The following is a 20,256-nucleotide window of genomic DNA, read 5'->3' on the forward strand; positions in this document are numbered from 1 at the left end:
AATCTTAAAACTTCCATAAAATTATAATTCTGAAACTGCTTAGCTGCAAAGTATTAATAGTTATTTCCATTAGATATACCAGTGCCTTCAATGTCCATCATTCTTAAACACTGCCTGTGTCTACATTGTAATTACCAGCCTTTCTTCATCATAAATTGAATGTAGTCCAATTACCATAATAGAAAATCCCTATTTGTCTCACTAAAGCTGATAATCACAGCCGTGTTCAAATAAGATTTCATCACTAATAAATTTGACACATCTAGAAGAGTATAGCAGAAGAGTGATAGCTCAGGATGCTATGAGCAGCTTTTCACTCATTTTGATAGATAATAGACAATAGGTGCAGGAGTAGACCATTCGGCCCTTCGAGCCAGCACCACCATTCAATGTGATCATGGCAGATCATTCTCAATCAGTACCCCATTCCTGCCTTCTCCCCATTCCCCATGACTCCGTTATCCTTAAGAGCTCTATCTAGCTCTCTCTTGAATGCATTCAGAGAACTGGCCTCCACTGCCTTCTGAGGCAGAGAATTCCACAGATTTACAACTCTCTGACTGAAAAAGTTTTTCCTCATCTCCGTTCTAAATGGCCTACCCCTTATTCTTAAACTGTGGCCCCAACATTGGGAACATGTTTCCTGCCTCTAACGTGTCCAACCCCTTAATAATCTTATTTGTTTCGATAAGATGACATTCGAGTTCATTGGTTGAAGGATACAAGAAACTCTACACCATAGTTGCTGGCAAATTGGGTTTACTGATGAGTGCAAAGATTCAGAGAGGATTCTAAATTAATTGCATTGTGCACTTTATTTTAATGAGATCAAGGATACTATCAGATCTCATGTAGCCCTTTATCTTCCAGTGAGTAACTTTTTATTGTGAACCTTTGGAAAAAAAATGCATAATCAAAATACAGAAAGCTTTATACGAGTATCTATTTTAATGACAATGATGGAACTATTGGCCATGTCAGAAGGAAAACTGCCTTGCTTATCAAGATTTAGTGAATCTGAAATGAGCAGACACAGCCAGAGTTTGACATTCCATTATGAAATTGCTAGGATTGCTATCCTGTACATTGCTGTAATGTCCACCAAGATTAAAAATTCAAATTTCTGAAGTGAAAATTCAATCCACAGCCTTTGGACTCTTGCTTCGGCCAAATCAACTAGCTAAACTACTGAAACAGTTCCAGCTGTCAGACATACATTGCTCACTTTTACAATCTATAACCTCGATTTACATTTTATAAAGAGCTCAATGCATATTGTCATCACGTTACCTCACCATCTATAAGCAATTTTGAACTTGGTACCTCACCATCTAAAAGCAATCGCCACATCATTTAAAAGTTTTTTGTAAACGCTTGAAAGATTGTGCAGTTGTCATATAAATCTTTCCCCCATGCTCCAATTATTTCTGTAAACCGAGCAAGCTTCTCACATTTTTTGATGACGCTAGGTCATTTGGCTCACATCTAGACCAGCTGTCAGAGCATTCTCTTGACCCACCATTTTTTCCCAGATCCTCTCTCCCTCACATCTAACAACTCTTCAAAACCCTACTACACCAAGGATATTATTAGCTGACCAATTGACTTATCAGCCAGCAAGTCTTTGCAATATGGAAAAAAAATCAAAGCAACAAGAGGGGCTGGATGTTGGGAGCAAGAAAGAAACCCACACATTCACAGGAAGAATGTACAAACTCCGAAGCTCAGGGACAAACCTATGTGTTGCATTAATTGCTGTGCCTCCACACTGCTGTCAGCCATTTCTCTCATTAGAACTTTGACACCTCGTAAAGCAGTTAATTGATTTCTTGTGGAGAAAAAATAAATCACATTTATAGTATTTACAAAATTGTGCTCAACAAAAACATCAAGGCTGCATATATTGTAGAGAAATGCCAGCGTAGCCTTATCTGCTCAACAAGCACTTGAAGACAAAAATGGCAGATACTGTTTTTACAAAAAAAAGACACAAAGTGCTGGAATAACTCAGCAGGTCAGACAGCATCTCTGGAGAACAGGAAAAGGTGATGTTTTGAGTCATGACCCTTCTTCAGACAATTGAAGACATTGATTGAAATGCGAAATTGTTTCTTGATCAATTGCTGCCTGGATTAAAAGGTATTAGCTGCAAGGTTGGACAAACTTGGGATCATTTTTTATGGAGTGCTAGCAGCTGTAGGGAGACCTGATAGATGTGTATAAAAAGATTGAGAGGCATAGATATGTTAAACAGCCAGAACCTTTTTCCATGGGTGAAAATGTCAAAGACTAGAAGGCATAGCTTTAAGATGAGAGGGCAATGTTTAAAGGTGTGCAGGACAAAGTGCGTGTGGATATGTTTTTTTTAAACAAAGAGTGGAAAATACCCGCAACGTACTGCCAGGGGTGGTGGTGGAGGCAGATGCATTTAAGAGGTTTTTGGACACGTGGATATGCAGGGAATGGAGGGATATGGAGCACATGCAGAGATTAGTTTAACTTGGCATTATGATTGGCACAGACATTTTGAGCCAACGATCTTGTGTTGTACAAGAAAATAACTGCAGATGCTGGTACAAATCGATTTATTCACAAAATGCTGGAGTAACTCAGCAGGTCAGGCAGCATCTCGGGAGAGAAGGAATGGGTGACGTTTCTGGTCGAGACCCTTCTTCAGACTGTTCTATGTTCTTAATTCTTAATGTATTTAACCATAAGTTTTTAAACTGTAAATGTGAGAATAGTTTTTAACCTTCAAAATTAATACAAATTGCACCTTGGTATTTGTCAATATAATATCAACGGGCAAGAGTATCCATAAAGTTGTATATAATTTACACAAGCTAAACTTTAGGCATTGGTTCTATTCTTATGCTTATTTTCTCCCAACAGTGAAAGTTGAGCCAAGGTCAGGTGGAGAAAGGAAACTCAATCATAGTCGCTGTGGGGATATCCTTTACCAGTATGTCCAGCAGGAAATTATTTAGATGACTGTCGTAAGAGTAGCAGTTTGGTTTTAATGACACTCCATTGTGGGATTATTCTGCCAACTTTTATTGTACAAATTCAAAGGGCAATGTTGATCTGGAGTAAGGGGAAGTTTAAAAAAAAGTACCTTCATAGATCAAATCAATTTCAGCACGACTCAAATACAAGCAGCTTATATATTAGTAACTCAGTTAAAATATCCAAAAACGTTAAAAACCGATTCAGAATATATATATAATCTAATTCATATACAAATTATGGCACCCGCAAATGTACTTAGTTTAGTCAAATCAATGCCAATGACAGTATCATTGATCAAACATGGAAGGATAGAGGAAATCTGATGCCAACACATCCAATTATATTTAAGATAAATCAGGAAACAATGTAGGTAATGCTGTAAACCCGTTTTATTTTCTGAAGCTCATTTAAAAACATTTGGTGCTGTAGACTGCATCATGCAACACGCTCGCACATCACAGACGCAGATAGAAGTGCATGAGTGGGTTTAAAACATGATCAACACCGATTAAGTGGAAATATCACAACCGAACAATCTCAAGTAGCTCAATTCACATACGAAAAAGAGCTAAAACAATGAATGAAATGCACTTCCTGGTGGCACAAAGATAATGAACTGGGTTTAATATCAATTTTGCCAACACTATTTATAATATGACATGTACCTCAATTTCAAACCCACTGTGCAAAAATAAACTGGATATGTAAACTATGAAACATTTCATTTAATTGTAACCTACACTAAAATCCCTGCTCTTTTAAACACAAAAGCGATACTATTTCAGCTAACAAAATTGTGCAAAAATAGCATCCTTGTCATAGAAAGGCCAGGAAACACACACACCAAAAGAAAAGTGTATACGATACCCTAAATTAACTTCATGAACACCAATACCTCCCACTGAATAAAGTCCTACACATTATTAACCAGAGAAGTATCTTCAAAGTCACCCTCAAGAACTTGAAGACTGGTAATAGACATCATGTCTCTGCTGTAGGTTGATTTCCAACTTTGACAACCGATATCAAACACTTCCACGAAATCGAGATTGCAAGAAGGCCACTTCTTCTGGGGGTTTGAGAGAACCATAGAATACTGAGTCGAGTTTCAGTAATCGTTCACAGCGCAAGCTCTAAATACAATCCATGCAAAAGTCTTGCTTCACGTCGGCAGTTCATCCTTTGTAGAGGAAGCTATAGACGAATACCTTCCACGTCAGCCAGCATTTTTGGAAGCAAGAATGCGGTGAAAGGAAAACTCAGATCTGTTCTGGCGAAGATTCCGAGATCACCACGTCCACTTGCCTAAGGAACCGCACGGTGTTGGAGAAGGAAGAGACCGCCACCAAGAAGACAAGAAAAACGTAGATGCGACTTTGTGGCGAGGTCTTGCTGTAACTAGGTGCCCACAATACTGGGGTCGTGAGCCGAGTCGGGCAACGGGGACCCGCCGCAGTGATAAAGAAAGCAGTTGCCCCAACAGCTGTAACAGATGAGGAACAATGCGGCGAGGAAGACCAGAGCGCAGATGGTGCACGGCTTCCTCTCCAGTAGGAAACTCAGCAAGTAGAAGCCCATAAACATGGAGTGGCTGAACCACAGCGCCGGGTTCAGCGGCTTGGGGATGAGAAGCACAGGCAGGAGCCATTGCAGGCAGTACATGGTGCAGCGGCGGGCAGCCCAGGCCACGCCAGACCCCGGGGCCTGCAAACAAACCGCGCCGGGTGAAGGGAAGCGGCCGCCCCTCACTCTCTCGGCTAGGTCTCTGTCGGGAGTGTGGGCCTGTCCCCACGGGCCGCCGCCAACTGCTCCGTGTGTTGTCGCCGGGCCGCCGCCACCGCCTTCTCTCCGTGTGTTGTCGCCTAGTCGGTGTCAGCACTCCTCCCCAACACAGGCCAAGCCCCGTCTGCGCAGCCGCGTCGACAGCACCAGGACCCCGCCGCCTGGTGCCCCAAGCAACGCCTGACTCCTCTCCTCCTAGCAGAGCTAGTCCTGACTCAACAACTTATCCTTCGACTCCTCCCACTTCCTCCAAATCATAGGTGTAGCCATGGGCACTGGCATGAGCCCCAGCTATCTTTGTGGGGTACGTCGAACAAACCATTTTCACGCATACACTGGCCCTATCTCTGAACTCTGTGTCCGCTACATTGGGGCTACCTGCTGCATCCATGCAGAACTCACCAACTTCATTAACTTCACTACCGATTTCCATTCTGCATTCATATTCACTTGGACTATCTCAGGCATCTCCCTTCGTTTTCTTGTTCTCACCGTTTCCATCACATGAACATCTATTCTAAACCTGATTCCCACAGCTATCTAGACTACACTTCTTCCCACCCTGCCTCCTGCAAAGATTCCATGCCCTACTCCAATTCCTCCGTCTAAGCGCATCTGTGCCCAAGATGAGGTTGGGCTGGTTCTCCATCACTAGCCACATCTTCCCATCTCCACCCCTTTCCGCAGAGACCGCTCCCTTTGCAAATCCCTGGTTAACTTATCACTTCCCACCCAAACCACCCCCTCCCTAGGTACTTTCCCCTGCAACCGCAGGGGATACAACACCTGTCACCATACCTTCCCCTCCTCTGTATGCTCATCCACCATCCCCGAGTTCCACATTTCCCTTTCACCCCTCCCCACTGTTGTCTTCCACCCATACCTTTCCCTCCAGCTTTACATTTCACTTCTCGTCTTTCCTTATTTGACCTTCTCTTGTCTCCTTTGTCACCTGCCAATCGCACCTCACCTGCACCTGCTTTCACCTATCACTTGCTTGGCTTTTATGTCACTCCACTTCTCTTTTCCAGCTTTCTCTCCGCTCCTCCAATCAGTAGGGTTCCAACCTGAAATGTCATCTGCCATAAACTCTGCAGATGCTGCCTAACACATTGACCTCCTCGAGCACTTTGTTTTTTTGCTCAACATTCCTGCGTCTACAGTTTTTTGCATCTTTGGAATCAGTTTGTATATAGTTAAGATGTGGCAGGGGATAGAAAACTTTGGCGGGAAATGTTTATAAGCTTCCAAATAAGAACATTTGAAGTGCATACAATGGGTAATACAGGAATGATTAAGGTATTTAATCCACATCTAGACTAAGTAAATCTATCAGTATTGGTAATATGGAGGCTAAAAGCTTCTGCAAATATGGATCACAATAAAAATGAAAGTTACATCAAATGTAAGGAAAAGGCTTATAATGTTTCTGAGAAAAAGCAGTAATCCCAAGGCTTGAGAATATTTTAGAATTCAGCAAAAGATAACCAAAAACCTGCTAAAGAAAATGAAATACGAGAATATACTAACAGGAAATCGAAAATAAACCATAAGTGCTTCTATAAACATATAAATAAATGCCTTGCAAGGATTGTAGAACAGATTCAAACAGCTTTGCTCCTTACAGATGGAGATCTGTAAGGAGCTCTTAAGGATAGCGGAGTCAGGGGGTATGGGGAGAAGGCAGGAACGGGGTACTGATTGAGAATGATCAGTCATGATCACATTGAATGGCGGTGCTGGCTCGAAGGGCCGAATGGCCTACTCCTGCACCTATTGTCTATTGAGATAGAATGAAATGGCAGAGGAATTAAATATAGTGTACGTCACATCATCAAAAAAGTATGAAGCAGGGAAAGAGTCCTATCAATATTTAATCTCTGGAATTCTCTATACCAAAGGCTTATGAAAGCTCAGTCACTGGAGATACTTAAAGACCAATGTGAATTTTTGAAAGATCAGGAAATCGGGGATTTTGCAGAACCAGCTCAGTCGAGGAGTTGAGGTCTGAGACAGATCAGGTATGAGCATGTTGAATGCCAAGCAGGATTAGACAGGATAAATGTCCCACGACTCCTCTTATGTTCTCCTGCTAGCCTGACATTGGTAGTAGGGATCAATAAACAAGTTCTGTTGCAGGGTCCCAATCCAAAATGCTGACATTTCTTTTCCCCCCCACAGATACTATTCGACTCTGAGCTCCTCCAGCAGTTTGCGTTTTGCTCTAGCTTCCAGACCTGCCTTCTTTTGCGTTGCCATTGGTGGTAGGCGAATTTCTGGAATCTATAATGAAGAATATTTTACCAAGGCACGCCTAAAAGAATGTGAATAATGTGAGCAGATTAATTTATGAAAGAGAAATCACGTTCGATTAATACATTGGAGTTCTTTGAGGATTAATATAGTGGTTGCGATGAAAGGGAACCGGTGGATGTGGAGTACATAGATTTTCAAATATCCCTCAGTAAGGTTCTACATAGGAGGCTGTTCAATAAGGTTAGAGCATATGGGTTCCACTAGTGTGGATCGAGCATTAACTAACAGATAAAAAACAGTAGGAGTAAGTATGCCCTTTTGAATGATGCATTGCTGGGATCAGAAAATATCACAGGGATCAGTGCTTGGGCCCCAGCTATATTCACAAATTATTTTGATGATTTAGTTGAGGGAACTAAACATAACATTCCTAAGTTTGCTGATGAAACAAAACTAAGTGGGAAAGTGCGTAATGATGAGACTGCCCGGGACTAGTGTAGATGAGGTATCTTGGTCAGCATGGGTAAGTTGGGCCAAAGAGCCTGTTTCCATGCTCTATGGGCTAATGGCAGTAACTAGACGATCCAGCAACAATGTACATCTAAGGAAGGATGTGTTGGTGTGAAGGTCCAGTGGAGGTTCATAAGATTGATCCCAAGGACGATTGTGTTAACATGCGAGGAGCATTTGATCGTTCTGGGCTTGTACTCACTGGAGTTTATAAGAATGAGGAAGGAATCTCATCAAAATCTACCAGATAATGAAAGACCTAGATTGAGTGGATGTGATGTTTCCAGTAAAAGCAGATTTCAACTTTCCTCTGATGGCCACTAATTCACCTTCCTCATATGCCCTCTGTACCCAGTGCCCTATAGTTTCAGATACCTCGCCTATGTGGGGGCATCCTACTGTCTGCCCTCATAATTTTATATGTCTCTATCAGGTTCCCTCCACACTCCTCTCCCACCCCCCACCCCCAATCTCAACCACCACAGCCTCCTTTTCACCAGCAAAAACACACATAGCATATCCTGTATCTCCTCATAACTGGATTGCTCCAACCCCAGACATCCTGATGAATCTGCCCTGAGTAAGCTCTCTCAGCACTTCCAAAGAATTTACAGTAAAACAGCAAATACCTTTACGTTGATTAAACGATCTCTTTTGATAGATATTGTCTAGGTTTGCCATCTTTATTTTAAGAGAGATTGCAAGCATTGCAAAGTAACCTAAACAAGAGATTAGATTCTACAAGTGAACCTCCACATAAAATATATTTTTTGCCAAGACAAATAACTGTTTTACACAACAGTAAAGATTCATCATTACTGGAAGTGTACATTTGGATTCTAATATAAAATATGTTACTTATTTTCTGTAGTTTTCTTAGATGGGAAGGACCTAATAAACACAATCACCCTTGCAATGCACATTTCTATCAACTGCCAGGACTATCCACTCACTGCATTTTCCTGAAGAAAAAATCCTGCTTTTATTGGGAATAATTCCCGCAGTGTTTGTCATGTTGTCTGTTTACTCTGCTTGTTAAACATACTGCCTTCTGATTAATTTAATCTTTGCTGTACGTGACCGTTCACTCTAGAGACAAGGGATTGTAGATGGTGGAATATTGAAAGAACTCAGGAAGAGCTCAATAGGTCAGGCAGCATTTTAGGAGGGAAAGGTATGGCCGAGACCCTGAATCTGGGAATTTTGAGACCGGACATAGGACTGCTCAGTCATTTCTCAGCAAAACATCAATTTGTTTGGTACTCACCTGCAAACATGAAGTGGTGATCTCGCTGGCTGAGCTTTGCCTTCAATTTCCTAGCGGTGCTCTGTTGCTGGATTCTAAATGGAATTCAGAGGTAGAACACAAACCTGCTATAATTCACTAACATTTACACAAAGGAATCTGCTCAAAGAACTTGCTCTTGGTTAGTGTAGAAAGGAACTGCAGATGCTGTTTTACACTGAAGATAGACACAAAATTTGTTAGTCTACAGAAGTGTCTCAACCTGAACATCACCCATTCCTTCTCTCCAGAGATGCTGCCTGTCTCGCTGAGTTACTCCAGCATTTTGTGTATATCTTTGCTCTAGATTAGACCTGGTGTACTGCTCCGGAGCCCATTCACATGAATTGCAATTTTATAACCACGAAGAAGAAAGGTAAGCTACCTTGAAAAGTTACTTGTGCTTACTGTAATATCACTTAAAAGGATATATATTTATAATTTTTAAGCCTTTTTAAGTGAATTAAAGTTTAATTGATATGAAATAGGGTTATTCAGAAGTATTAAAAATCATTTTGGACAGCTGCTGAGTTTTGTAGCTGGTGCTTGTGAATAAGTTATCTCGCACAAAGTCTTATGCCACACAGGGAGGGACCTCCCAAATAGAACGTGGACGCTCAACCTGCTTTGGGCCCTTCAAATACACATAAAACAACTACGGGATAACTGTGTTTCTTAGCAACAATGCAGGCATTGGAGAGCAATAAATAAAAAAAATTAAGTACTTGTTTCACTCTGATAGTGCCGCAAGATGGCAGCAAAGACAAACATGATGGAATGAGTAACCAATGATATTCTGATATAGACCTAACACATGCATAACAGCCTTGTAAATATGCTAATGACTTTATTCCTCATATTTAGCATATGGAAGGAGAACGACATTGTTAGAGTCAACAGTTTTCTGTGCATTTCATCTATTTTTGTGTATTTCGTCTATTTAAATGCAGTTTTGGGCAAAAATATTATTGGCCCAAATTTTGTCAGTGTATGCAGAGCTGGGTTGCAGAGTATGGTCCAAGTTATGAGAATCTAGTCTGCCAATAAATAAGCTACCATACCTCCTTATGTTTAACTTCACATGCTGAAACAATACATCAATTAAAGAATGGAGTGATCCATCATTGAACTTTGCAACACAGAAGCAGGCCTGTGTAAAACATAACACCAAATTAAATAAATCCCCTTTTCCTGCATGTGATCCAAATCCCTGAATTCCCTGCATATTTATGTGCCTCTTTAAGAATCTTAAACACCACTATCGTATCTGCTTCCACCACCATACCTGGCATTGTTTTCAAGGCACCCAACACTCTGTCTAAACAAAACTTGCCCTGCACATCTCCTTCAAACTTTACCCTCTCACTTTAAAGCCATAACCGCTGCTATTTGACATTTCCACTCTGGGGAAAAGATTCTAACTATGTACCCTATTTACACCTCCTGTAATTTTATAAACTTTTCTCATGTCTCCCTTCAGCCTCCAACACCCCAGGGAAAACAATCCAAGTTTGTCCAACCTCTCAAAATAGCAAATACTCATAATCCAGGCAGCATCCGGGTAAAACTCTTCTGCATCCCCTCCAAAGACTCCACATCCATGTTTCTACATTCAAAGTGCTTTGCACATGGGACCCAAAGTTCCTCTGTACAACAATGCTGTTAAGCATCTTGCCATTCACTCTATATCTTACTTTCCATTTGACCTCCCAAAGTGCACACAAATGCCCGGATTAAACTCCATCCGCATTTACTCTGCCCACATCAATGACTGATCTATATTCTTTGACAGCCTTCTTCGCGGATGGCAACTCCACCAACTTTTGTGTCTTCTTCAAACTTACTAACCAACTTGACTTCATTTTTGTCCAAGTCATTTATATATGTGATAAACAAAGGTCCCAGCATTGAACCCTGTGGAACACAACTGGTCACAATCATCCAGCCAAAATACCATCTTTCCGCCACTATCCTCTGTCGTCTATGGGTAAGCCAGTTCTGAATGCAAACTACCAAGTCACCTTGGATCCCATACATCTTAATCTTCTAGATCAACTACTATGAGGAACCTTGTGAAATGGCTTAAGGCCCTGTCCCAGTTAGGCGTTTTTTAAGGTGACTGCCGGCGACTGTCATAGTCGTAGCAGGTCGCCAAACAAACGGTGACTGGACCCCCCCCATGACAATGTCTACGACAAGCTACAACAACCTACCACCTAGTCGATGTCAAGCTACAAAAACCGGCGACCCAATCATCGCAAGTAGAACGTCCACCTACGACAACCTACCGCCACAGAGGCGACAACCGAAGTCAACCTACGTCCACCCGCGACAAGCTACGACAAGCTATGACCCTGAAGACTGAAGACAACTGATGACAATTCACGTTTCACCCACTTTCCCTATAAAAGGGGGTGTACGGTAGGGTTTCCAATCATTCTGCATCATGACTCTTTGAAAGTGATGCCATGAGAAACTACTCTGAAATACAATAACTTCATACATCAATTTTCCATCAAAATGTCAAGAATTTCCTTTATTGATATACAAACATAAAATTTTTAATTGTTGATAAGAACATACAACAGTGTATACAAAAATATTGTAATAAACTTCAATAAATTTCAATAAACTTCAAACTTTAAAATTCAAACTTTAAACAGAATACAAGTGCAAAAACATACAAAACCTAACATCATTTATGGACACATTACACTGATGGACACATTACACTGATGGATGATCAGATCAAGTGCACACTTGGAATTCGCCGAAGTCAGCACCAGCGACAACCTTAATCACCTGGCGACAACCTACTTCACCAGGCGACAACCTGGCGACAACCTACGACAGCGCCCACGTCAGACGTCGAGCTACGCTCATTGGCATCAAACCAACAGTCGCCGAAAAATTTCAAGCCTTCACAAAATCCAGCGACGACCAGAAAAACGCTATGACTCTTTGGAGATTACTCACGACCATGCCCCTGACACCCCGGCGACCGTGCGGCGACAGCCTAGTCGCCTGTAGTCGCCTAAAAAATCGCCGAACTGGGACAGGGCCTTTAATGAAATCTATGTAGACCACATCCACTGCGCTACCCTTATCGATCATCTCCGTGACCTCCTCAAAAACAGGAAGTATGTTGGGGCTTTGGGGAGGATGCAGAAGAAATTTACCAGAATGCTGCCTGGATTATTAGCTACAAGGAGAGGCTGGACAAAATTGGATTGTTTTCTCTCGAACACCAAGGTTGAGGGGAGTCCTCATAGAAAAACATAAAATTATGTATGCATAGGTAAGGTAAACAGTCCAACCTTTTTCACAGGATGGGAATGTCAAAGATTAGAGGATATAGCTTTAAGGTAAGAGGTGCAAATTATAAAGGAGTTGGGCAGGGCAAGTTTTTTTTTACACAGAGAATGGTAGGTGTCTGGAACTTGTGAGATGTAACTCGGTGCTCACAATCACGATGCCAGAGACAAAGTCGTGGAAACAAGAAAACTTTATTCACGAGTCTGCAGAGCCGGGTGCCTCTCCAAATCGAGACACACCGAGACAAAGACAGTGCCTTCTCTTTATACAATACAACTTCTTTGAATCTCCCTCCCCTTCGTTGGATCCCCCTCCCCTTCGGGCTCCTTCCAATCAGAGCGCTGAGGTGCACAATCTTCTGTACCGCCCAGGGTAACTCCCAGATCATACATTGCAGGTAAATGGTAATTAGCAGTTTCAGGATCAGGGGCGTATTTGCAATGTTCATTTACCTCATTAAGCAAGCGCAGTAGCTATCTACATGACTCATTTTAACCCTTTCCTGCCTCGTTGACACCTTCTTAAGATTGTGGCTGGTTGTGTAGCTTATCTCTGTCCACAATCATTCTCTCAGTGTCTTAACAAAGGCAGTGTTAAACTTTTATCATCCTGTCTCCGGGTTTAATCGTCCTGTCTCTCACAAACCCTCAGTTCCCCCCCCCCCCCCCCCCTTCATTCCTTCAGGTATTAATCATCCTGTCTCTGGTGGTTTAATCATTCTGTTTCTCACAAACCACCCTTTTTCTTTTGCTACGCTTCCTTGATAAAACCCCATTTTCGAACCCCTTTCTCTCCAACTGATGTAGCATTCTCCTAATTTCCTTTCTCTGTGAATCCAGAACCTCCCCTGGTCGCATTATCATAATTTTCTGCACCTCCCCTCTTGCCCCTATTGGTATCGCTACAGCCTGCATCTGGCTTATGCTCCTAGTTATAAGCTCTCTAAGACAAGGTATACAACAGGGGATAAAGATCAGCCCAGCCAGTGCACATAAGATCACCAGTGCCACCGTTTTCCACCAGGATCCTCCCAGAAGGGAATTCCACCATCCAACGCCCATAAATGAGTTCCACCTTTGTACTGGAACATGTGCCAATTTCCGGATTCCTTCAGATATGTCCATTACTGCCTGTCCGTTATTGTCAATATTCAGGCAACAATTAGAGAGGTTGAATTTCCCACATACCCCTCCTTCTTCGGCTAGGATGTAGTCCAGGGCCAATCGATTTTGGTATATTGCTGTTCTCATCTGCGTTTGCTGCTTTGCCAACATCTCTAGTGCGGCAGCCGTCCGATTAGTGATCACCTCCAATACCGCCTGTAAGCGTATTAACCGGTTTAGCATGTACACTGGGGTACGATATCCCCAGGAACCATCCTGAGCCCAGGTGGCTGGCCCATAATATGAAATGATTCGGGCCGGAGGCCACTCATCATCCTCCCAGGTTCCTATCTCTAACTCCCTTTTCTTTCTTTGTAGGTGTAGGTCATCAAACACTGGGGTGCCCAGCATTCGTCCTCCTTCAGCTGGCAATAAAAAGAATCCTGGCTGCACTAACCCAATAAAACACGCTCCACTCCACCTCCCCGGGAGTACTGAGTAGGCCTTATGTCCACAGATCCAGAGTAATCCCTCTGGAGCAGGTCCACTAACCGTGTCACTTTCCCAGAGGTCCCGTAAGATTGGTAACCCCTGATATGGGTTGTTCCCTGTGCAGTTCCAGATTCGGCTTTCATTGTCTGTTTTGTTTCTGACTGGGGTGATGTTTATACAGTTCCCCCAGTCTTCTTTGGCCAGATACCATTTAGGTTCCTCAGGCCACCAGGTCCGTGTCTGGTTCTCCCACAAGGTTAAGATGCGTTGACAAGGACTGATGCCGACTTCTTCTTTCCCCGGAGTCCTTGGTCGAGCTATACATTCCGTCCCTATTGGAGTGTCAGTCAAAAGCCATTCCTGGGGGCCTCGATCTCTCCCTTTCGTGATGTTCCACTCAAACAGGTCCCACACTTCGAAAGTTGATCCCCTCCAAGGCCATCGAGAACTCATAAGAGGTCCTCCACAAACCCAGCAGTCCTTGACACCCAAAGTCTGAGCAATCCTGGTAGCCAGGTCCACAAAGAGATTCCCTCCGAATTCAGGAATTTCTATCTGCTTCTGTATCTCTTCGTACAAGGATACAGATACTGGAGGTCTCTTAGTTGGGGCTGGTGGGGCTGGTTGGGTTATCCCTTTTCCTTTTAGCCTGTTTATTAGGATTTCCTTTTCCCTGTCTGAATATTCCTTCCCCAATTGGGACCCCATCCCCCATTGCCCGGCTTTCCATAAGCAAAGCCATCTCTGTCCTTTGGGGCAGGTCCTATACATCCTCATTCCTGTGTATCCCAAATTCTGCACTAAGTAGTATTCTACTCCCCCCTCCTTACAGCTGGTTCTGGTCCTATGGGTATAACATGAGTCATGCACATGGGAATGATAGGTAAAAGACCTTCTGATTTGTCCGCCATACCTGATGGGGTGGTAACATTTATCACAGTTGTCCATACATTTACTTACAGTGACGACCATCATGAGCACCAGTGCTACGCACTGCATTGTAATCTTTTAGTTCAATTGTTCTTTCTCAAAGATCAGTCAGTGGTTTACTTCCTTGCCTTACTGTCCAGTCCTCCTCAGCTGGATGTTCCACTGGTCCCTTTATTCGTGCTGCGTGTGTCCACCCTTTTTCTTTCGTCCGCACTGCTGTCTCCGTGGTCAACAATACCAAATACGGACCAGTCCAACGGGGTTGCAATTTTTCTTCCTTCCACGATTTCACAAGAACCCACTCTCCCGCCTTCACGGAATGGATTGGAAAGTCGAGCGGGGGACTCTGTGCCAGCAGCCCCTTGGTTTTTAATTCTGTAATAGAACGAGAGACTGCCAGTAGATAGTTCCTTACGAAAACATCACCACCCTCTAGGGTGGGTATTCCTTCTATCTTTCAAAAGCGAACATGTCTCGGCTCCCCTCTTCTAAGGGACAACTCCAGAATGCATCTTTTAGATCTACTACACTGAACCAATTGTGACTGGAGGGTATCCGTCCCATAATCGTGTATGGGTTGGGGACCACCGGATGCCTAGTCCGGACCACCTTATTTAGTTCTCGGAGGTCCTGTACAAGCCAGAATGTTCCGTCCGTCTTTCGTACGGGTAAGATCGGGGTATTATAAGGGGACATGCAACTTTCCAATACTCCCTCCAATAGATTTTCTATGATCGGTTGGAGTCCCTTTCGACCCTCGATGGAGATGGGGTATTGCCTGACTCGCACGGCGTCATGCCCTTCCCTGAGGACTATCCGGAGGGGTGGTATCCTCAGCCCCCCCCTATTTCCTTCCTTAACCCAGACCTGATCATTGATCCTCTGTTCACCTTCTTCTTTTAGTTTATATAATTGGACCACTATCCGCCCTTCCACAGGTGCCGTTCCTATTCCCAACTGGATCTGCAGATCCCGTCCCATTAAGTTTACTCCGGCCTGTGGAACTAGAATCAAATCCTCCACCGCCTCCCTATTTTCGTATTTGACTTTTACTCCTTCTATCTCCGGGGCCGTCATCACTTTCCCTCCTACTCCAGAAATCTTCACATGCCCTTTCCCAGTTGCCATCCCTTCAGGTATTTTGGTCACACTTGATCTCTCAGCTCCTGAATCCATCATGAACACTGTGTCCTCTCCCTGCGGTCCGATTTTTAAATTTACTAGGGATTCCCGTTTGTGTCCTGTTACCCCCAAGGAGGGGAACCCCTGACCCCCCTATTCCTCTTCCATCAGTGTATACGACTGAACTTCTCTCCTTAGTTTTTGGCACTCCCTTTTAAAATGTTCTTCTTCATTACAGTGATAACACCTGGAAGGTCCCGTTCTCCATGCCCCATCGCGTACTATGTCTCTCCTCTCGCTTCCCATTCTCCCCCTCATTCCTCTTCCTCTTCCCCTATAGGTCTCTTTCCGTCTATCCCCTTCTCGGTCTTGCTCAACCACTTGCTTTACCGCCTGCATCATCATTTTGGCTTTTCCCTTCTGCCTTTCCTCATCCCGTCGCACATATACTTTCTGTGCCTCTGTTAATAATTGGTTTAAAGGTTTCTCATTCCAATCCTCTACTTTTTCTAATTTCTTCCGGACATCAGGCCAGGATTTGGTTACAAAATTCGCCCTCAAGAGTTGTTGCCCGGCGTCTGACTCCAGGTCAATCCCTGAATATTGCTGCATGTTCTTTCTTAACCTTCGTAGGAAGGTAGTGGGGGCCTCGTCCTTTGCCCGCTGGTTCTCAAATGCTCGCTCAAAATTTTGTCCCTTAGGCACGGCCTCCCTTATTCCTTTTATTATTATTTCCCGGAGTTCTCTCATATTTTTCTGACCCTCTTCGGACTGCTTGTCCCAATTGGGCGAGGCAATCGGGTACTTCACGTTCCCCGCTACAGCTGGATGATGCTCGGATCGCTCCCAGATTTTAATTCCGGCCTGTCTAATCATTTGTCTTTCTGCAGAGTCGAACAGATTTCCCATAATGGACATCAGTTCGTCCCAGGTATATGTATTTGGACCCAAAAACTGGTCGAGTTGCTCTGCTAACCCCAATCCTCATCGGAGCCCAGTCGTGGTCACCAGACTGAACTCCCTTTTATTGGTTCCTTTGGCCAATCAAAATAACAGAATTTAATCATAATCTCCTTATTTTTACCCCCAGTGCCACCTTCTCCCCAGAGTTGTAACATTCGCCCCAACGGACTATCGGGCGGAATGTGGGGATCCTCTTCCCTTGGTCCCTTTTCCTTGGCACATTTTTTTATCCCCTGGGTCATTATTCTTAACACAAGAATTACCCATCCGACCTTTCCCGTCCGACAGAACCCAATCGCCCGAGTAATACTTGATGTCACTTTTCTTACCCGGGTCCTGTGCACAGAAATTGCTCGATTGATCCCTTCCTTACTCCGGATTCCCTCTTGTTTCCACGAGTCTCTTGTCCGGATATCACTCGCTCAAACCGCTGATGGCAAGCAAGGAGATCAGAGACTGCTGAAATCAGCAGGGTGCACCTTCCCTTCCTTCCGTGCCTCCGCCAAGTGGCCGAAGTGGCGATCCCGGACGAGCCCCCAAGCTTGTGAGATGTAACTCGGTGCTCACAATCACGATGCCAGAGACAAAGTCGTGGAAACAAGAAAACTTTATTCACGAGTCTGCAGAGCCGGGTGCCTCTCCAAATCGAGACACACCGAGACAAAGACAGTGCCTTCTCTTTATACAATACAACTTCTTTGAATCTCCCTCCCCTTCGTTGGATCCCCCTCCCCTTCGGGCTCCTTCCAATCAGAGCGCTGAGGTGCACAATCTTCTGTACCGCCCAGGGTAACTCCCAGATCATACATTGCAGGTAAATGGTAATTAGCAGTTTCAGGATCAGGGGCGTAAATGCAATGTTCATTTACCTCATTAAGCAAGCGCAGTAGCTATCTACATGACTCATTTTAACCCTTTCCTGCCTCGTTGACACCTTCTTAAGATTGTGGCTGGTTGTGTAGCTTATCTCTGTCCACAATCATTCTCTCAGTGTCTTAACAAAGGCAGTGTTAAACTTTTATCATCCTGTCGCCGGGTTTAATCGTCCTGTCTCTCACAAACCCTCAGTTCCCCCCCCTTCATTCCTTCAGGTATTAATCATCCTGTCTCTGGTGGTTTAATCATTCTGTTTCTCACAAACTCACTGCCAGAGGTAGTAGTGGAGGCAGATATGATAGTGGTGTTTAAGAGGCTTTCACAACACCAATAATGCAATAGATGACCCCATAGAATTCTAATTAATAACATATTCTCTTGTGAAAAACCTGACGGTAAGGCAAGTGAACGCAGGTCGTGGATAGGTATGTGCGACTACGCCATTGTGGGCATTACAGAAACCTGGTTAAGAGAGGGTCAGGAATGACAGCTTGATGTTCTAGGGTACAGATGCTTCAGGAGAGATAGATGTGGGGGGAAAACAGAAGGGAGTGTTGTTTTAATGATTAAGGAAGATGTCACAGCATTGGTTCGAGATGACATTACAGATGGTTCATCCAGTGAGGCTGTATGGGTGGAGCTGAGAAATAAGAAAGGGATGATGACCTTGGGCCCCAATTAGTCAATGGGAATTAGAAGAGCAAATATGCCAGGAGACTGCAGGTAGCTGCAGGACTAACTAGATGCCATAGTAGGGGATTTTAACTTTCCCAATATTGACTGGGAATGTCAAAGTGCAAAAGGTTGAGATGGGGCAGAATTTGTCAAATGTGTTCAGGATAGTTACCTCAGGCAATATGTAAAGGGCCCTACATGGGAGAGTTTAATGCTTGGTCTAGTCTTTGGAAATTGGGTGGGGTGGGTGGATTGTGTTTGTGGATGAGCCCTTTTTTGGACCAGCTATTTCTATTAAGTTTAAGATAGTTATGGATAGTGACAGGGTAGTGACCCATAAGTTAAAATTCTAAATTGGGACAAGGTCAACTTTGAAGGTATTAGGCAGCAACTTGCTCAAGTTGATTTGAGCAGGTTGTTTGATAGAAAAGGAACATCTGGAAAGTAGGATGCCAGAGGACTGAAGTGTGGCAAATGTTGTACCTCTATTTAAGGGCTGCAGGGAAAAGTGTGGGAACCACAGGCCATTGTGTCTAACATCTGTGGTCAGAAAGTTACTATAAAGTATTCTGAGGGATAAGATATACATGCATTTAGATGGACAGGACAGGGGGCTGATTAAGGATAGTCAGAATGGTTTTATAAGTGGGAGATCATGTTCTATGAATCTGATTGAGTTTTTGAAGGTGTGGCCAAAAAGGTTGATGAGGGCAGATCTGTAGATTCAATTATACTTTATTGGTACAGTGAAATGCTTTACAGCCAAATCATATAGCAGACCTCACCTAGGTAGTACACAAGTGTCGCCAGGTTTCTGGCGCCAACAAAGTTACAAAAGTTCACCTTCAGCCAGGCTCTCAAAATTCCGTTCATTTTTAAATAGTAAAGGAAACATTACATCTTGAAAGTTCACTATATTTTAGCTTTCGACTTGATTCCATATATTCATGAACATTAACATTCTTGCAACAACTATTAGAAATAAACAGAATTTTTAAATTATGAATGCCTGATGAGGTCAGTGGGAATGCAAAGTTAAGATATTCAGATCAGCCATGAACCTATATCTGAACCATATCAACCTACACATAAAAATGAGCCACAAAATAGTCAAAAACGATTTTTTAAAAATGTCAGCTACCTCTCTTTCCCTCTGCAGATGCTGCCTAACTGGCAAACTTTCAATAGTAGATTTGTTTTCGCTCCAGATCCCAGCATCTGCAGTTTCTTACGCTCTCGGTTTTATGTTCCCTCTTTCCCCTCCACCCTGTGTAGTGTTTCACTTTCCTCGTCATTTATAGCTGAAACCAGGCATACTCTGCAGTTTTGCTCCCTCGCAACTGTCCGTTTCTACCTCCAGAAATGGAAGGAATAAAACTGTGGGTCATACTAAAACGGAACTATTACAGGCCCCAGCGAGATTTGAACTCGCGACCCCTGGTTTACAAGACCAGTGCTCTAACCCCTGAGCTATGGAGCCGATACGTAAGACGCCGACGTGGCCGGATTTAAGAACGCGAGCAGCGGTTGACGTACAGCTCCCGTCAGCTACATGTAGGAGGCAATCAGCACTCTATGAATGGCTGTGTTGCGTCTCGATCCCCGCAATAAGATGGCGGCAGCGCCCGGGCGCCCCGCAAAGAGATGGCAGCTGGCGTCACCGCGCTGCCTGTCCGGAAGTGACTCTCAGTCGGCGGAGACGGCGGCGGCAGAAGCGGTCAGTGGGCAACGGCGGGAGTGCGGTTACTATGGGAGCGAACGGCGAGGAGAGAAGCCAAGCTGGTGGCGTGCCAGAATCCGAGGGTCCAAGTACGGTGAGGAGGGCCGATTAATGGCCACTAGGCTCCGCAGCTGCATAGCTCCGTCCGGGTGTCAGGCGACAGCAGCTCGGACACCGGGCGGCGGCGACAGGTGTCTGGTGGTCCTGGGGTGAGAGAT

General features: G+C 43.9%; 2 protein-coding genes and 1 non-coding gene across 5 annotated transcripts in view; 1 reads left to right on the forward strand and 2 right to left on the reverse strand.

The window, feature by feature from the left end:
* Positions 1–2,840: 2,840 nt before the first annotated feature.
* On the reverse strand, positions 2,841–5,020 carry blcap (bladder cancer associated protein). Its single transcript, XM_078419313.1, has one exon. It carries the CDS (start codon positions 4,669–4,671, stop codon positions 4,408–4,410), a length of 264 nt encoding a protein of 87 aa, XP_078275439.1. The 5' UTR covers positions 4,672–5,020; the 3' UTR covers positions 2,841–4,407.
* Positions 5,021–7,087: 2,067 nt separating this feature from the next.
* The window catches only part of LOC144604467 (deoxynucleotidyltransferase terminal-interacting protein 1-like), a 55,384-nt gene continuing 42,215 nt past the window's right edge, over positions 7,088–20,256 (forward strand). Inside the window, exons 1-2 of one of the 3 annotated variants that reach the window (XM_078418924.1) lie at positions 7,088–7,124; positions 9,150–9,218. Coding sequence is in view for 1 of the 3 variants with exons in the window: in XM_078418922.1 (XP_078275048.1) it covers positions 20,067–20,132 (66 nt within the window). In the remaining 2 variants the exon portion in view is untranslated. Of the gene's footprint in view, positions 7,125–9,149; positions 9,219–19,935; positions 20,248–20,256 lie in introns of those variants that run through there. The other 2 variants (XM_078418922.1, XM_078418923.1) reach the window with 2 other exon arrangements.
* trnat-ugu (transfer RNA threonine (anticodon UGU)) lies at positions 19,726–19,798 on the reverse strand. Its single transcript has one exon. It is a non-coding gene; the product is annotated as a tRNA-Thr (tRNA).

This window comes from Rhinoraja longicauda, chromosome 22, assembly GCF_053455715.1.
Source record: "Rhinoraja longicauda isolate Sanriku21f chromosome 22, sRhiLon1.1, whole genome shotgun sequence".
Taxonomy (NCBI): Eukaryota; Metazoa; Chordata; class Chondrichthyes; order Rajiformes; family Arhynchobatidae; genus Rhinoraja; species Rhinoraja longicauda.